General features: G+C 40.5%; 1 protein-coding gene across 2 annotated transcripts; it reads right to left on the reverse strand.

Annotated features, from left to right (window-relative positions):
- Positions 1 to 483: 483 nt before the first annotated feature.
- On the reverse strand, positions 484 to 13,841 carry LOC109525745 (very long-chain acyl-CoA synthetase-like). 2 transcript variants are annotated; one of them, XM_019886503.1, is made up of 10 exons: positions 13,269 to 13,837; positions 10,434 to 10,643; positions 10,170 to 10,328; positions 7,958 to 8,082; positions 5,284 to 5,478; positions 4,990 to 5,080; positions 4,707 to 4,905; positions 4,490 to 4,587; positions 2,797 to 2,927; positions 484 to 1,985 (listed from the first exon to the last, which is right to left on the reverse strand). In XM_019886503.1, exons 1-10 carry the CDS (start codon positions 13,744 to 13,746, stop codon positions 1,809 to 1,811), a joined length of 1,863 nt encoding a protein of 620 aa, XP_019742062.1. In that variant the 5' UTR covers positions 13,747 to 13,837; the 3' UTR covers positions 484 to 1,808. The 2 variants fall into 2 exon arrangements, with proteins under 2 accessions (XP_019742062.1, XP_019742063.1); XM_019886504.1 differs by lacking the exons at positions 484 to 1,985; positions 2,797 to 2,927 and adding an exon at positions 3,696 to 3,967 and having other exon boundaries at positions 13,269 to 13,841.
- Between the last annotated feature and the right edge of the window lie 4,990 nt (positions 13,842 to 18,831).

Below are 18,831 nucleotides of genomic sequence, written 5' to 3' on the forward strand. Positions count from 1 at the left end.
AAAGACTCCTGATCTTTCGTCAAAAATTTCATAATTCCGCTCAAAACGATCCCAGAACAATGAATTTGCGAGACGAACAGGCCGCCATGAATCAGGTAAAACAATATGTTACATGCAATTTGATTGGTCCAATCGCTTGTAGTTAACCAATCGCTGGGCCGTTTATAATCGAGCTAAGACTTCCGCAACAAATAATGCCTTCAGTGATCTGATTAGTTGAAGCTTTCATACACGTCCAATCGCAGGGCTGTTTACAAACGGAAAACGGAGAGACTGTTCGGGAGAGCTCGTGAAAACTCGACGATAAGGTACCTGACCGCCCCTAAAATTTTCTCAACGGATTTAGACGATTCACAAAAATGATCAATTTAAGAAATAAAACGGCGGATTTCCGCGGATCCGCGGAAAATTGCCATGTATTGTGTATTGGTCAAAATGTAGTGATTTACCCTTCAGCATTTCAAAAGTACACACTGAACCAGGTCAAGAAAAGTACATGCCATGTATTTAATTGGTTACTTGGTTCCATTTTCATACACAATAAAAATATACATTCAGAAACTAATGTTTTTTTCAGAATATAAATATACTGTATAAACATATACAAAATTGTTGGCACCCCTCTGACAATGAAATAACTTAAAACTCAGGCATTGCTTTTGAATTACGCTTCAAGAGAATTATTGTCAAATTAATGAACAGACATGGCCAAAAACGGTACAATTGTCCTAATATTTTCTTGCACAAACGTTTGAGGCAATCACTGCAAGCAAACTATTTGTTTGATTGTCAATGAGTGTTTTGGCCCAGTTGCAGTTTTTGAAGGGTTTGTTTCAACCGAATTCAGATCATAGAAGACCACCTCTGACCAGTCCAATTGTTTGCTCTAAGCAGTTTTTATTTTTTTTTAAATGTTTGTATTAGGTCATTGTCCTATTGGAAGACCCATGTCCTGCGTTGTGACCAAGCTTTTAGAAATGAGCCGGCACATATTTAGAACACCCAGTGCCAGTTGTAGCAAAGCAGGCCCAGTTTCACAGTCAGACAGTTTTTTTTTTCTGGCCCTGCTTCATTTTTACGTCTTGCCAAAAAGCTCCAGTGTTGGCTCAGCTGTCCAAAAGGACATTTTCCCAGGAGCTTTTTGGCTTGTCAATAACAATATGGCAAACTGCCACTGACTTTTGTCTGTTTCAAGTTATTTCATTGACAGATGTGGGCTTTTCTTTCATTAGTTTTTCTTTCATTAACAGAGGGACACCAACAATTATTTTCCACGTGCAGATCTTTTTCTTTACTCTGCAACTGTTTAGTCAAAAGTACAGAGGTGCCTTGACATACAACCTTAATTTGTTCTTGACCATGCTCGTAACTTGAAACACACATATCGTCCGGGTAAGTCGGGTCACTTGTATCTCAAGGCACCACTTGACAATGATGACGTGCAGACATGCTAATTAATCTGATTACACTCCACTGATCCATGTGCTGTTAGTTACCGTCATGGTCAACACAATTTGCAGATTTATCAAAACTGAATCTGCAAACACCATTGAACATTACTTTTCATGTAAACCTTTGACTATTCATGAGGACTTGCTGGTACGTGCTGTAAGTTATGTACAAATGATAGTGTCATCATTTTACTTGCCAGAGTGGGTCACTTCTTTTTCCCATCTTCTGCTCTTAATAAGCGGGACTCTATACGGTCCTTGATTGTTAAAAGGCAAGCAGGGATCCCTGAGCTGAATGTTCAATATAAGGACCTCTACAGCCACACTGCAAAGCCAGCGGTGCGAGTGAGAATTGGTCTACAGCTTAGTACTTCCTGTTATGATGGAGCTGTGGATCTGAGCTGTCAGAGGTATGTAACTCTTGTGCTTGTCATCGAGGATGTACAGAGGGTCCTGGATTCGTCCTGGATCAAAATTCTCCTCCACTAACTTCACTTTCATTTGCTTGAACGTCCCCGTCAACTCCACCACATCCTACAAGGAGTTCAAAATGAAATCACAATCAATCAAAACGATTATTCATGGATTTAAAAACATTGTATTGATACAACTACCAAAACCATTTAGTCCCCGCAGGAATGCTGTGGATTTCAAAGCTCTCTGCGGAATTGATAGCAGTCCGCTAAAACAAGAACGAGCTGGAGAATATTTATATTTACATGTAGTTTTCATCTCAGCAGGTAGATGGCGCGGTCAGACAGTCTCCATTCATAGTACAGGGCATGATGCTCAATTCTGATTTTTTTGGTTAAATACACTCTTTTTTTGTTCTAGTTCAACACAAAATAAATGCGTCCTCTAACCGAACACATCTGTGATGTGACATGCATGCACAACTACCAGAAAATAAATCAAAAACACAGAACAATAAGAATATATTGAAATAATAGCTACAAAAAACGGATAAAAAAAATAAATACTCCGTGTTGCTGCTTTGCGTGCCTTGGCGTCTAATGAGAAATGTGGTGCCATGCATACACGAAGTACATGCTTACAATCTGATAAGAAGTGTAGAAAAAGAAATCAGTGATTGAGCTGTATTAATGTAACTTGTTTATCACAGCTTAGGAAGAATAGTTGCCTTTGAGTATTGCTGTATTACCCGTGTGTGTTTGTTCCTACAGCGTTTGAGTGTGAATATTCTTTAATTGAAAGAGTATCACTCTCGAAAGTCGATGCTAATATCTTGTAGCATGTCAATGTGATTTCACAGTCACTTAAGCATTAGCATTGATAATGTTTTCAAAATTTTCGAGAACTGCCAGTGACAGTGAATGAACCTTACCTTTATCCTAATAAAGCGTGGCCTGGCATACGCAGGTAGGTAACTAACCACATGATTATAGATTTTACTTCCATCGAACTGGGCACCTTCCTTTACAGTGACAGCGGCCATTCCTATGCGTCCCTCGTGCCCTGAACAAAACATACAAACACCACTAAAATTAATTCAAAAACTTGAAAGTATAGCTCAAATGTCTGCAAACAATAGGCCGCAGGGTACTTCTGGGTGGTAGAAAAGTCACTGACTACGATGAATCAGAAATTAAATTCAGCCTCGAAATAAGTGGATGCACATTGTAATGTGCGAGTCAAATTTTTTTTCGCCGAAATCAAACACACTGAAATGCAAAACGGAATGGGCATTAATGTGACAAAACACAGAGATGACAAAGTTTACGGTAATCGCTGAATGTGAACTTGACACCCCTGTGATTCGTTCCAAATAGGAATCAAACAAAAAAATCATCAGAGTCACCAGTGCGACTGAGGACTTTAGTTTTACTTCCACTCCCTCTCGAGCAAAATAAGTGATATTTCTATCATTTTGACCAAGAATTGTGATGTTAAGATGTTTCCATTGAAGAATGTTTCATTTCTGAGGCATAATACTCACACTATCCTGTCTCGCGATATCTCATTATTCTCGTAAAAACTAATGAAAGTTTCTTGCAAGATTCGTGACAGGGCGAGATACCGTTCAGCAGTAAACGGGTCAGTATGAAAGGGCTCGTGCAGTCTGCGCGGTGAGGTCATCTCGGCGGGTGCGGCGGGTGATCCTCACCGTGGGGCACGGGCTATCCCCGGCAAAATATTTGTGGCATACGTCCACACTACAGAAATTTAAGTGTGACTACACTAAATCATATCAGTAACCTGATGGCTTTCATAATGAAAGCTTGCCTGTCGCAAGCGCTCCCGTTTCTGTGGTGCTGAGGACCAGCATCCAGGACGGGAAGCCGCAGCGGGAAGCCATTTCCCTGGGCCCTCTTCCCCAAGGAGCACAGGGAGGCGTGGGTACACTTGTTCACCAAGTACATGCCTCTCCCTAGCTCCGCTGCCTTGGAGAGGATGTTCTTCAAAGCCGGCGACATCCTCAGGCAGGCGCCAACTTCTACAAACTGGTGTTCCTCAAGGGGAACATGTCCCTGTTGGGATACCCCAGCGAGAAATGGCTGTTTGGGGAGGAGAAGCAGGAGGAGGAACAGTAATCGTATAAGAAATTGTATATTTTTTGTGTAAAGTAGTCAGAACTATTTCTGAATGAATAAAATTGTGTGTCGTTAGCCTTTTAAACATTTTTTTTACTGACGGGAATAGCGAAAATAGCAGTGACGAACTGTAATTTCGGGATGACCAAAGCACGTTAATAGAACGATGACTGAGTCACGGACCGACGGATTGGACCGGCCTGAAACAACGATGGACAGATGATGAACCGCTGTGGGGCAGCCTGCTGACGAATGACGGACCAGAGAAATTTACTGATGCGTCCACCACTGACACGTTGTGCAATTCACATCAGTTCTCACAGCTATTAGCTGACTCTTCATTGATGTGCAAAGCTTCAACCTGTTAAGCTTTTTAGCTTGTTTTTGTAATTGCTCAGATAACTGTTTGGGAGTGGTGCCATCAGCACTTTTGCCCCCTGTAAGCACGTCAGCAGGAAATTTTCCTTCCTGATATTTTTGGCGTACCTGGAACTTGGACCCCGTAAACATTGGCTTCTTTGAGACAATCCGTCAGTGTCAAGATGTCAGAAACCTCTGTTGTAGCCACATTCTCACCTTTCCACCTATGAACTCAGAAAAGTTAAAAAAAAAAAAGAGAACAGTGTGAAAAGTTTCTTTCTGCTGCTTTTACATTCCACTTTTCTTGGCAAAGTGGAACATGAAAATGACAATTTTGCTGTACCTGAATGTGTCACCTACACGATCCTGAAAGTAAATGAAGTTGTCTTTGTCAATCCTCATCAGGTCTCCGCTGTTGAAGTACAGATCTCCCTTTTTGAAAACGTCACGGAGTCTCTTGCGCTCCGTTTGGTCTTCGTTCTGGGCATAGCCGACGAAGGGAGCTATGTTGGTAATCTTGGATACCAACAGTCCAGTGTCGCCTTTAACAAAAATATTATGACAAACAGTAGTGTTAAATACTGACTTCTCTGAGGTACAAGTTACATTTTTGCACTTTAGCTCACCTTTGGGTGCCTCGATGCAGAGACCGTCAGCACCTCGAATCACCTCATCACGCTCTGTATCATACTTGACGAGACTGTAAGGAAACAATATCTAGAAAAAAAGGGACGATAAATTGTGTATCTTATCAGGGCGTAGATCAGGAACTTTTTACACCAAGTAAGACCTACAAAAATGTAGGCTTAAGTGTTAATCAAACATGAGACAGATGGGGGGGGGGGAAATACTATACACACTGCACACGAGTATATACTCCGCTACATATTTGCAGACAAAGAACGCAGTTGTTTCCTTACCCTGTGTACAAAGTTGACCCTTCCGAGGGCTCCAATTTTCCCTGCATAGTTGACAAATCCTACATTCCCCTCGGTGGAGGCATAAAACTCTTTGACCTGAATGTTCCCAAAGCGGTCCAGAAACTCCCGCCATATCTCCCCTCGGATTCCATTTCCAATGGCCAGTCGTACTTGGTGGTCCTTGTCATTTTCTTTCTGTATTTCAAGCAGAGACGGCATGGGAATTCAGAAGGGTTTCAACAGCATTTTATATCCAGTTGCAAATTGAGAAAGGTTGTTCGTATTCTTTGCATATCTACAAAAGAGCTATACAAAACACATTTAATATTATTGTTATTACAATTATGGGAAGTTGTAGTAATTGGTATTGAAGATTAGATAAAAACGTAGTGAACTTAAAAGTTAAATACAAATGAATGGTGCCTGAGCCGTGATTTATTTTACAAACCACTACAAGGGGGGCCTGTTCCACACTTTAAGAATCATCGATTTAGACTTATCCCCAAAAGTTTGAAGAACACCATTTGAAAGCGTTCCTTGACGGGTCCTGACCTTTGACTTTAGCCACTCTCGGTCATGATTTTCAAATTTGATGCAGGATATTGCTCAAAATAAGCTTCTTTCTGATCCACACGGGCCATTAATGCTCGAAAGCTGGAGACGAGGATTACAAGCTTGCATGTGCTGCCTCAGGAGCAAAGGCAGTCGTGTGGCCCAATCATTTGGAACTTGGCCGACAAAAAAGCATGTTTTTTGGCCAGTAAACACCTGTTTGCGTAGTCACCTATCTTGTGAGGGCCAAATTCAAGCCAGCAATTACACTTCAACTTCACTGAATCGACTGAAAGTACACGTAAAAAATATTGAAGCATCTGACCACTCACATTACTTCTGAGACCCAATAACCATGTTTCCTTTATATGGTCTTCCAGGGGTAAAGGCCAGCCTCTATTCCGAGTGGTGACCGGATACAACCGATGTAGGGTCATGTGCTAAATTGAAGCTCCCTTGCATGTGATGCAATTAGATACTCTGAATGGCCGTGCATGACCAATTTACAGTATGCATGAATACGGTACATTTCTTTTAGGAAGATAAAATATGAGTACATGATCCAGAAGACTGATTACGATTGTACAGACAACTAATAGTTACAGGTTATGTATCCATAAGAACTCATACAGTTCATACCCCTGCTGATTATGACGCAAAAGGCTGGAACCTGATAGGCGAGATTTAACGATTTCTATTTTGGTAAGCCAGCTGTGACAAGCTGAGGGAGTGGGAATGTGCAGATTTGGAAACTTATCTCCAACAGGATTTGTAATAAAAGGCAGCTTGGTGCAGGTTACTTTTCAGTGTTCTGGATGTGAATTTGTCGTGAATGAAAATGTGATACAGTATTTCAAGCAGAGTGGAGGCATGGTGCCCACAAAGCTCTGCCAATGAAATACCATCCATGTCAGCTTCTTACTTCCACCAAAGTGGGAAGCATGTGAGGTGAGAGTTTGTGTTTTGATCACGTTTGCTAGTTTGTAGGGCTGGCTATTGTGGCCCAAAATTCAGATCACGATATAAATTGAATCCCTTCACGATAACTCTATATATTGTGATATAAACGAAAGTTTTAAAAAAAATTATGATTAAAGTATTTTTCAATGGGTTAATTTATTAAAATAAAAAAAACAAATACTATACAGGTATAATTCTGACATTTATTTCTGTCTTTTATGCAAACAGTGTACATGTAGCTGTCATATTACTTCCACTCGAGACACTACATTTACGTGCTTAGTTGTTGGTTCAGTCTCCAGTTAAAAGTGTACTGTACCACCTAAGGACTTATTTTGGTGTTTCGCTTCCTCTACATTTCTCATCAGTTCAGCGGTTAGCATGCTTTCTCTGTCTTCTCCTGTTATCTCTTCTCGCACAGTGTGTTTTAGCAGCTACTCCTCATCCCCCTTTTGAGATAAGAAAATGACACTTGTCAAAAGTATGGAGGTGAGGATTAGTGACTTAGAGTAGCCGTGGTAGGACAGTGTCAGGCCGCGAGAGGAAACCAGCTGCAGTTCGTGCAGAGAAAATTAGTTGAGCATAACCCGAGCAGCGGTGAAACCAGTTTCACAGCTCGATATGGATGCGCCGGATTTTTTATTTATTTTTTTTAATGAGAGCTTGTGAGCCATCTTCATTTTCGCATTGAGGCAGCTACGACGATGCCATCAACAAGCGATATTGTGCCAAGCTGTTAAACCCAAATATCTACACTACTACTGTTTAGTTAGAGTGTGTGTGTGTGTGTGTGTGTGTGTGTGTGTGTGTGTGTGTGTGTGTGTGTGTGTGTGAGATGTGCCATTTACATTAAAGTCATTGTGGTTAATACAGATTTTGAGTAGTAAAGACCAACAAAACTCACCTTATTACCGGTATAAGATTGTGTTCTATAAAAAACAATTTTGAATCTCTGATTGTGAAAAATATTGCATTTGTTACAATCTTAAAAAAGAGCTAGAGAGAGAGAGAGAGAGAGAGAGAGAGAGAGAGAGAGAGAGAGAGAAAATACACTATTGTGTTAAAAAGATGACATTGTTTTCTGTTGGCAGCTCCTATAACCGAATCAAACCACTTCCAATTGAACTTTTCTGAGAAAGTGCAAAAACACTTTAAACTTTACCTTGGGTGTGCTGCAGAGGTAGCGCATCACTTCTCCGATGTACTGTACAACTGTAACATTGTATTTCCTGCAGTCATCCCAGAACTGAGAGGCCGAAAACTTCCTCTTTAGAATGATTGTGGACCCTCCAAACACAAGATCGTAAACATCAGTCATCAAACCCAACTATGACGGTGGTATTGGGCCAATGAAGTGTTAAAATAGTTTCATCATACCATCGCCTTCCTAAATCTGACTAAACAGTGGTTAACTCCCATATACAGTGTATGTGTAGGCCATTCGAGTGTTAGTTAAAATTAGGTTTAAACGTTGCCATTGTAATAAATACGGGTTGTAGGAACTGATTATCCTTGAATGACTTCCCATCATTTTGAAATACAGTGGACCTACCCCCGTTATTTGCAGAGGATAGACACCAGGTCGGGTAGCAAATAGTGAAAATGCATTAATAATTGACGGTCATTCTAACTGAAATGAAAAAAAAAACAATTTAAAAAAACCTTGAATAAGCGACAACGATGCTTGTTGAAAGTAAAGTTAAAAAAAAAGTCAAGGTTAGCTAGATAACTTACTATATATTTAACTTACTTATTGTAACTCCACCCATTTTATACCACTACAACATGCAATTAGCCATCAAGCTATGCCTACAACCTGAAAAAGTACATCTTGCCCGAAGTGTTTTGTGTTATTTCAGCCACATTATCTCTGACGTATGCCCTCATGGGCAGCACAGGTCGCAAGAGAGCAGCAAAACATAAATGTGATGTTGTGGCTAGCTACGAACAAATGTGGCTATGAGATGTTTATTCTGTTTAGCCACATTAGTTCAGAAGTATCATGACCCAGCGTCAACCCTGACCAGCGTTCTACTATGGACTGCAATTCCACTGTAAATTACTTAACTGTATGGTAGACTGCACGTGTACCTCTGACATAACAATGTGATCTTTAGCCTTTTAAGAAAAAAAATTCTGAAGGTCGAGGTAATCCACTGTTGATTAAATCAAATCTGTTCAGATTATTTCTTCTCTGCGTCAAAAGACTCATTCATTTGGATTCCAGTAGCAGAAAACGTAACATTTTGTGGAGGAATGATCAGGTGGGAGGGCAGGAAGTACTGTACATCATTTCACTAACTTGACCGACACAGATTCTGGGCTTGTCAATTTGCAAGGAAATCACTTCTGGCAAGCCATTTTAAATACACACAATTTGACAAAAAATTTGCGAAATTGTTTTTTCGTGTGAAATTTCACGAAACGCACCCTCATCTTTAAAGAACTGTATTTGACTTTCTCCAAATTGTTGAAACCAGATGTGTAAATGTTACATTTTGCAGTAGGCTACTTGAGGCTGTTTGATTCTAACTAGAAACTAAACAGCAAAATTCACAACAGGCATTTGCTCCATGGATCAACAAGTGTCTGTTGTTTTTATGTGGAATTTATGTAGGGCTGCACATGGTGGCTTTTCTCGTGGGGCTCCAACATACCTCCAAAAAACAAAAACTATCTGCTACTTGAAATGTTTTTCTATTGTAACCATAACATCTAAATCAGTGGCATTTACATGTGTTTTCAAAAGGTCAACTTAAATTCACCTGTCGTGCATTTCAGGTTCATCATGAAATTTCAACCCAAAGCCCAACGTCCCAAACTTTTTTTGGAGTCGAGTAGGTTTTTTTTTTTATTTTTTATTTTATTTTTATAAGTATACTGCTGCAAACTCTTGGAAAAGCTTGAAAACATGGTGAAAAAAATTGATGAACAATGATTTTCTTTTTCAAAGGCATTATTGTTCTCACAACAGATAAAAAAACCAAACAGCATTTGCACAATAGTTGTGACAGAAGTATTGTGTGATTCTTTGGTGTCCCGTGCCAAGGAACAAAGCTGTTCATCCCTTATGAGGTCAAAAGTGGGTTGAACTATTTCAAGGAATGTGGTATACAGGGAATTTTCACTCAGATTGGATTTAAACCCAAAGTGTTTTTTTTTATGTTTGCTAGTGTGGGAGGGAGAGAGCATGAGATGAAATATTTTCACCATGAATTTTCTGTAGCGTTGAGTTCGAGTCTTTGGGAAGGCCAGCCGAAAGGCTTAATTTCAAGCTGCTTCATTCAGTGGGAAAGACTCTGATTCAGGCAGCAAATCAGAATTTGACATGAAAACTTGAGGGGTTATGAGAGGTAGACTTTGCGTACACTCACCTGTTTCAATGGAGCCGATAAATCCTATAATGAATCCTGCTGTGTGGTACAGAGGCAAGTTGAGATAAATGACGTCACTCGACGAAACACCATTTGCAGATAAAACAGCAAGAGCTATTAGAAGGCGGTTCTGGTTGACCACTGCTGCTTTGGGCAGGCCTGCAACCCACAACATAAACAATTTAGCTTTAACGGTTGTCTTCAAGGGTATGGTAATCACCCTGTTGTCTAGAATACAGGGGATGAGAACTACCATTGCAGTACCTGTGGTCCCAGATGTGTAAATATAAACGGCAGGACTTTTGTATGTGATGTGTGCTCTGAGTGAGCACGGAATGGCGGCGTCTGACGCTTGATCCACTTTATCGGAGAAGCTTTGGATGCCAGGTGTGTCACAGCTTTGGACCATCAGGAGCACGAGGACTCCTTGCTCTTGAAGAGATGGCAGAACATCCTCTACTGCTTCCTTCAGGCCTGCGGGACACATACGCTATTAGATTTCGCACAATCAGGATTTTGGAGCCAATCAGCGTTTGGCGAGTTTTTATATATATATATATATATATATATATATATATAACGCCATTTGTAAAACGAGAAACACAACACATAAAAATGCAAATGAGAATGCATGCGCAGAGTAGCTCGTAAAAATGAATTACCCCCTTTCAGTGATACACCTCTGCCAAGAATACACGGTTGACCTCGCACTTTGAAGGAATCTCTCGTCAGTTATTAAATGTTCCCAAGCTATGGCACCGAATGGCACAACAAAAGTCAAACTTTCAGGTCATTTTTGCACATATGTGAGGACAAATGCATGGGACAAAATGTCTGTGAAGATGAGGGAAAAAAATATTGATGATGACGTAAGAACAGGAAATGGAACTTATCTCAACAGTGTCCTGGCTGCTCAGTACAACATAAACAATACACCATTTCGTAGAGGGCTCGTCCTCCTTATGGTCATCCTCAGCTGTCTTTGGGCAAGAGGCGAGTGGTTAGCTAGTGACTCATCGATCTGTGGTTTGGGGGTTGATTCTGAGCATTCCTAACTCCCACTTACTAAAAACATGCATGTTAGGTTCAATTTCGATGACACATTCTCTATAGGTGTGAGATCGGCACCCAGAGTGGAAACTAGAGTCGATTAACAAACACATTAAAATGGGTTATCATCCGGGGTTATTTTACGATCATACTGAGCATGCCCTTATGCCACAGAGAAAATTTCTATTCCTGAGTCATCATAAGCGGCGGCTGGAAGCAGGAGTGAAAGCTGTTAAAAATAGCCACAATGACGACGATGACAAGAAGAAGCTGACGTGAGCAAGAAACCTGCTGCACAACTTCACGTCATCCATCCATTTTTGTTATCCGCATTTCCTCACGAGGGTCGCGGGCGTGGTGGAGCCTATCCCAGCTGTCTTCGGGTAGTAGGCGGGGGGAGACAACCCTGCACGGTTTGCCAGTCAATCGCATGGCACACATAGACGAACAAACATTGCCGCTCACAATAGGGACAATTTCGAGTGTTCCATTAACCTGCCATGCATGTTTTTCGGATGTGTAAAGAAACCGTAGAACCCGGAGAAAACCCACGCAGACACTGGGAGAACACGCAGACGCCACACAGGAGGCAGAATCGAACCCTGCACCTCTGAGACATTGGTGAGTCAATGAATTTTATTTTACATTTGTTCTTGTCATTTTATTTCGTTAGTATTAAATTCATGGTAACGAAATAAAATGACAAAGATACAAAAATGTATCAAATAAATCTGCTCACCTGCAATTTATAATGGCGCATTGTAGTCACCTTCGTGCACGAAAGTTCGTTCAATCTCAGCTGCTCAACATTTTCAGTTATTTGCTGTTGAATCGCCGATTTTCAAAATGCAAATGATCTGTTTATTTTCAAAGAATAGTTTGTTTTGTTATTGTTTGGTTGGTGTCTTATATGCAACTGCGACATTGCGCAATTTATTGGACAGTCTTGTTTCAGATCACACAGCGTAATTTGGGTGGCATTTTATTTCGTATTTTTAAATCATCTTTTTATTTTTGACTCTGTAAATGTAGTTTCCTGCTCTTAATTGTGAATGCATACTTGATGGTTTTAAATGCTCCTGAAATTAAGTGCTACTTGACGAGCCTATATTGTGTATGTATGTGACGTCACTGAAGGCCTAAGGTTGAAATGCACGGCCCGCCACTGTATATACACACACACAAACTAATTTTTGTCACGGGCCACATTTTAGTTACCGTTTCCCTTGGAGGGCCGTAATGACTGAAACCAAAAATTAAAAAAGCCAATAATAACGGTTTATTCAACTATTATTGTTACTGTAATGAGGGGTTTGCTTACAAGATAATGTTTGCAATATATCTCTTGTTTATTAGATATGGGAATTTTAAATTTTGGAAGAAGCATCATGGAAGTTGTCATGTTCGATTTGCTTATGCAGGCCACATAAAATGATGCGGCGGGCCAGATCTGGACCCTGGGCCTTGAGTTTGACACCTGTGATTTAGAGTGTTCCATTAACCTGACATGCATGTTTTTAGAATGTGGGAGGAAAGCAGGCATGAGGAGAACATGAGAACTCTATACAAGAAGGCCGCAGCCCGGAATCGAACCCTGGAGATCTGTCATATGCTAACCAGTCGACCACCGTACGTTCACGTTTTGAAGTCTTGAGACCGGAGTTGCAGGTATCACACCTTTTTAGAATATGTTATTCTGTCAATTGAGCCATCAGAAATTGAATAAAAGCTTATTGCAAGTTTTGTGAGAGGTGTAATTTCAGACCCACCAACAATCCGAAACCCCTGAGCACATGACTGACATGGCAGCACATGGAGGTTGGAATATGAGTGGATACTGGAAGCAGTGCAGTAAAGAGTAATACTAAGAAATGAAATTCATACAATTCCATTTAACTAAGTTATTATGTTACATGTTAACCATGTAAATATCAGAACTTGGGTTGTAAATGTACAGTATAGGTCAGCAGGAAGAAGGCCTTGCTGGCCTCTCAATCCCTTAAAGTAAGGGGAATGTGCATGACCACACAGTCGTGGCTTCAAGTTTACCTGCAGCTGCAATGAGCACCCTGGCCTTGCTGCAGTTGAAGCAGTGCAGCAGAGACTTGGTCCGGATGTTGTAGTTGAGCAGGGCCACCGGAGAGCCCAGCTTGGCCAAGGCCAGCCAGGTAAAAATGAAGGCGGGCTCGTTGGGCATAAACAGGGCCACGGCGTCTCCGGCTGTGTAGCCCGGGTGGGCGAGGAGCGCGTTCGCCACCCGGTTGCTCGTCCGATCCGTCGACGCGAACGTGTAGACGTCATTCTCGAACACCACGAACGGTTTGTCCGGTCGCGTCACGGTTTGCTCCAAAAAGCGGTCCAAAGCGAAGAAGACGGATCGCCTGCGCCTCCACGCGAACTTGAGCAGAATCCTCACAAGATCTCCGATGTATAAGATATCCGCCCAAAGATATGGAGAAAGTCGTTTAACAGTGAAAGCTACGAGGGGGAGAGCCGCAACAAGAGCTGAACACAAATATATCCACATGGTGGTTTGATAAGGGCGCAAGACGGCTCCAGGCGAAAAAAAAAGTGCCTCGCCCCGTAGCGAAGTAGGGAATGTGGTAAATATTTTTTTTGTGTGGAGGAGGGGGTGGAGCATTTAGCACTCCGAAATCACCAGAGGTGGGAAAAAGTAATCGAAATCTGTACCTAACAGTAAGTGCAAATACTGACTTGTAAAAGTGGAAGTAGTGATTCACCTCGTCTACCCAAGACTCAAACGAATTTACAAAAGCACAGGAGGCAATAGTACTCACATTCTGTACTTACGTAGAAGTAAAGGTACTTACATTAAAATAATAACAAAGTGCTCACATTCTCTACTTACGTAGAAGTACATGTACTTGGAGAACATACTGCTGCAATGTGGAAATACTGATTAAATTACTTTATTTAAATAAAAGTGAAAAAAGGTACATAATAAAATTTATTTTAGTACAAAAGCACAAGAGGCAAAATTATTCATACTTTGTACTTTAGTTAAAGTACAGACAGTTGAAAAATACTACTGCAAAAAAAAAAGAAAGAGTGGGTGTGGTCCTAAATTTTAGGGTTTTCGCTGACCAAACAATCGCATTTTTTCTAGGGCCTAAAAAATACGATTAGCCACAATGAATTTACATGCATGTATGATTTGACAAAGCACGCAAGTACTTTTTTCACGAAGGATAGCTCTGGATAATTTTTTCTGCATATAAATAATATCATCATTTAACTGCATTTCATGTTTACTTGGGTTATCTTTGTCTGATATTGATAAAATGTATAAGCCAAAAGTCACTTCACTTTGTTAAAATAGGCAGCTCCTACTTAATTCAACCGGCGCTGATGGCAGCACGACATAACAAGACATAAATGTTGTACAGAGGATAACCCACATACCATAAAAGCTAGCCCTACACTGTTTTTCCATGGCAAAAGCAATAATGACCTTAAGCTAAGCAGGCCTCAAGCTCAACAGATTTGTCTGTATTATATAATATCCTATAGGCTGGACACAAAATATTCAACAGTCTGATTTATCATGCATATCAATCCACAATTTCATTATTGCAGTGCATTTTACTGTCTGTTTCAGAATAAACAGGTATGCAAGTGTAGACATCAAAGTGCTGAACAGCCCATAAAAAGGATCCTTCCTCATATCGAGAATACACAAACACCCTCCCCCAGACAGAACCAATGCATGCTGAATAATTATGGTTAAAGATACTGCAATCACATGCTGTTCATAATTAGTCAGGATTGCATTCAGTGGCTCCAACCAAGTGATGGATCCTGAATATGTCAAAGTTTACCAAGTTCAGGGTGGTGGACACATGCTGATAATACGACCCAAGTTGAGCATACCCACAAACACACACACACCACCACTTCCAAAGTCAGCAAAGACCCAATTACAGGACGGGATGATTATCCTGACCTGGTGTGAGGTGTGTTAAGATTGAATTTCGCACCGTAACTTCTCAGAAAATGGCCGAGGCTGACAAGTGTAAATATTTATGATCGCAAATTCCTTATTGTGACATGAAATGGAATGATCACCAGTTGGCAAGCTGGTGAGGCAAAACTACCAGTGGGCATTTTGCTGCTACTGTTAGGGTCCATCTAATAGGCTACACTTGCATGACGCATGCCCACGTGCTGGGGCTAGTAGTGTTGACGTAAAAGTCATTACTTATTTACGAGTAGGGCTATATTGCATAATAATAGGCAAAAAGAGGCGTGAGCAAACATGAGGCTAAGACAGGCATTCTACTCTGTACTGAATTACCTGGACCTTAAGCAGTCCGATCATTTATTCAGTTTCCATGATATCCAGTTTAAGTTCATACTAGTCTGCCACAATTGGCAATAGTGGTGGAAAAAAAACATTACTGGGCCACCATAGTTGTTATTGTGCAGTGAATCTTCTTAGGAGTGATGGCAAAGAGTGTACTAGTAGGACCTAATACAATATACCGGTACTGTAAATGCTCAAATGGTGTGTCACACATGTGGTCAGATAAATAGAAACCTTCAATGATTATTATTAATGGTTTTTTTTTCTTTAAACAGTTCAACCATGCTGCGCGTCTGTGCTCTCCTAAGAGCCCTACTTGTTAATCCAAGTGACCATTGGACCAAATGATGCTATTGGGATCTCAGTGCCCCTGTTGACCTTTGGACATCAGCAAAAGATGTTCCCTATTTTAGAGGCCAACGTAATATCAGCAGTGCCGAGGTTGTGAAACTCTAGTGAGCACAGTCCAGTCAAGCATGTGGTGACAGCGCCTGCACTGCTGGGTTATCTATACACCTCTTTGATTATGTCTATTGCCTTTTCCCACCATTTGTTGCTCTCTTTTCATGTGATTGATGAAGCTGCTGATTAGGCTGAATCGCTAAGGGCAGTATTTTATTTATGTATTTATTATGGTAGCTGTGAGGTAAAGTGAGATACAGTCATCCAGACAAAAACCAAGAAGAGTTTCAGGACAAATTCAAGTGACTCAGTAAGATTCAGTAAAATTAGTGACAATGCAGGTGATTGCTGGTATAGGCAAAGTTTGAAAAGGAATATCTCCAGAATTGGCGTTGTGCTTTTTTATTTTTTCTCTCAATTTTTTCGCTCAATGTTGGCAGAAGCCTCATCAGTCTGTCACGGCCTTTTGAGGTCTCCAGCTTCAGACATTGAAGGTGACAATGTAAGTGTGCAATTCCTGTGAAAGTCTTGATCCACAGATTGGATACTGCCTGGCTCTAAGGATCCTGTGAATTTCACACATTGTATACTCAAATGCAAAACACGCTTAGTGCTCATGCTAAAGTCAAACTAATATCCCACTGACATGTTAAAGGGAACTTAGTATCAACTTTGGGCGTGATATTCTTTCAAACAACTAATATTGACACACAAAAGCTGTAAAAAGACAAACACACATGTAAGATAAAACTACTTAAAGGTACAAATTCTTCCCAATCCGTGGAAAACTACTGATACTAATCGAGCTAATTCGCAAATTCTAAGTAAGTGTGTACTCCATGCACAGCACCACACTGCCCCTAAGGGGCCAAAACACACAGGAACAGCTGGTACTCGTATTTTTTAATTGATTTTACAATTGCTATTATTTTTTGCTTGCGAATATTTACTTTCTTGATAATTTATGTTCTTGTTGTCTTTTCGCTACATTAAAAGTTGAATATTCAAGGATTTGTTGTTGTTGTTGTCATACCAGCACAAGTTTCCACATGAAATGGTGCAAAATATAATCTTCGGGCTGCTAGGTCAGCCCAGTAAGTCCCAAGACTTTTGAAAATAAAGACAGAATTATAGCATAAGATTAAATAAATATGCTAAAGAGAAAGGGATAGATGTATCAGAATAAAAATGCAAGACACTTGAATTTCACATGATATGTACGTTATTTTTTCGAGACAAAAAGGATAGCATGTTCAAGAATAAAGTGTTAAATGTGCAAGGGTGAATTGGCATGAGGCTATGATGTTTGTTTTGAGTACCGATAGTTGACTTTTTGTAGTCAGGTAAACACCAAGTTTGTAAATAAATGGAAAAATAATTTTATGAATCATGATTTCAGTCTCAATCAAAATAGTCATGATCACTATTTTTTCCATGATCGTCCAGCCCTACTAGGTACAAATACTGTATGTACTGTTAATGGTTAGAAACGGCACGTAGGTAAATATACCATTCTGCACCATCTTGTTTGCATGTAAGAGTAACAAGTAATAAACATACATGAACAGTAGTCTCGACCAGGGATGGGAAACTTAGTACACTTTAAACCAACTCTTCTTAAAAAAAAAAAAACAATCAAACATCTGTTTATGTCCTTTTTGGCCACTTTTGGATTTCCAGTGTCAGGTTCAAGAACAAGCCCAATTATGTTTTGGATCCCCAAAATGCAGATGCAAACAAAATGCGAACAACAAAAATGTCTCTTATCTAAAACGCAAAACCGACAATGCTCATACCAAACTCGCTGGTCACAAAGAGCCAGGAAAAACAAGGCATAAACAAAAAGCACTTGCAAAGGGCAAAGTAATCGTAACATCGGAGAATACAAACGAAATGAGTTCAGTTCACACCACAAACAAAAGCAAGATCAAATGACTAAACTATGACTATACCGACAAAATGAGGAACTAAGAGCGCAAGAACAACTACGACAAGATTGAGAGGTCGCGAAAACAACACTTGAGCAGGAACAGCAAACAAAGTCGAGAATCCGATGGCGAGACAAGGCAGCTTGGCAATGCTTCACAACATGGCAGGGTTTGATTGCAAATAAGGGACAAACGCCCTTCACTCCAATTGGAGTTGAAACAAAACAAACACACAGAACATGACACCCAGACAACGATGTAATATTGATTTTTTTTTCCATCATAGGATGTTAATCATTATAATTTGTGGATGTTACAAATAGTTCTTTGGTGACTTAATTAACTGTTGCGCTAAATTTCCAATATTTTTTTTAACATGAATTCATGACTTTGACTTCTGGTGGAAACATTAAAATCCCTATTACGGTAGTTCCATCCATCCATCCACCCATCCGTTTTCTAATCCGCTTATCCTCAGGAGGGTCATGGGTATGCTGGAGCCTGTCGCAGCTGTCTTCGGAAAGCAGGCGGGGTACACCCTGAACTGTCTGCCAGCCAATTGCAGGGCAAACATAGACGAACAACCATTCACACTCACGATCACAATTTAGAGTGTTTGGTCAACCTACCATAATTGTTTTTGAAATGTGGCAAGAAACCCGGATACCCGGTATAAAACCCACGCAGGCACGGGGAGAACATGCAAACCCCACACAAGAAGTCCGGACCCGGAATCGAACCTTGCACCTCTGTCTTGTGCTATACATTCGACCACCGTTCCACCCCTATTATTTCCATTGATGCTAAGATCAAGTGGTCATGATCAAGTAGGTCTGCTACATGTACATGCAATTGTACACATTTTTGGTACATACATAGTAAACATTTCACCTCCTTGTGTATGTTGCCAGGGTTGACAAGTTGATTTTCTTTTCTAATGGAAAAAAAAAACAGGTGC

The sequence above is a fragment of the Hippocampus comes genome, unplaced genomic scaffold (assembly GCF_001891065.2).
Source record: "Hippocampus comes isolate QL1 unplaced genomic scaffold, H_comes_QL1_v1.1 scaffold261, whole genome shotgun sequence".
Taxonomy (NCBI): Eukaryota; Metazoa; Chordata; class Actinopteri; order Syngnathiformes; family Syngnathidae; genus Hippocampus; species Hippocampus comes.

Bases quoted from the DNA above. Each gene is read 5' to 3' on its own strand.
- LOC109525745 (XM_019886503.1), bottom strand. From the start codon at position 13,746: ATGTGGATATATTTGTGTTCAGCTCTTGTTGCGGCTCTCCCCCTCGTA. The intron at 4,588-4,706 runs GTACAGCAAAAT...CTGAGTTCATAG, and splicing joins CGTGTAGGTGACACATTCAG to GTGGAAAGGTGAGAATGTGG. The intron at 1,986-2,796 runs GTAAGGTTCATT...AACTCCTTGTAG, and splicing joins CACGCTTTATTAGGATAAAG to GATGTGGTGGAGTTGACGGG.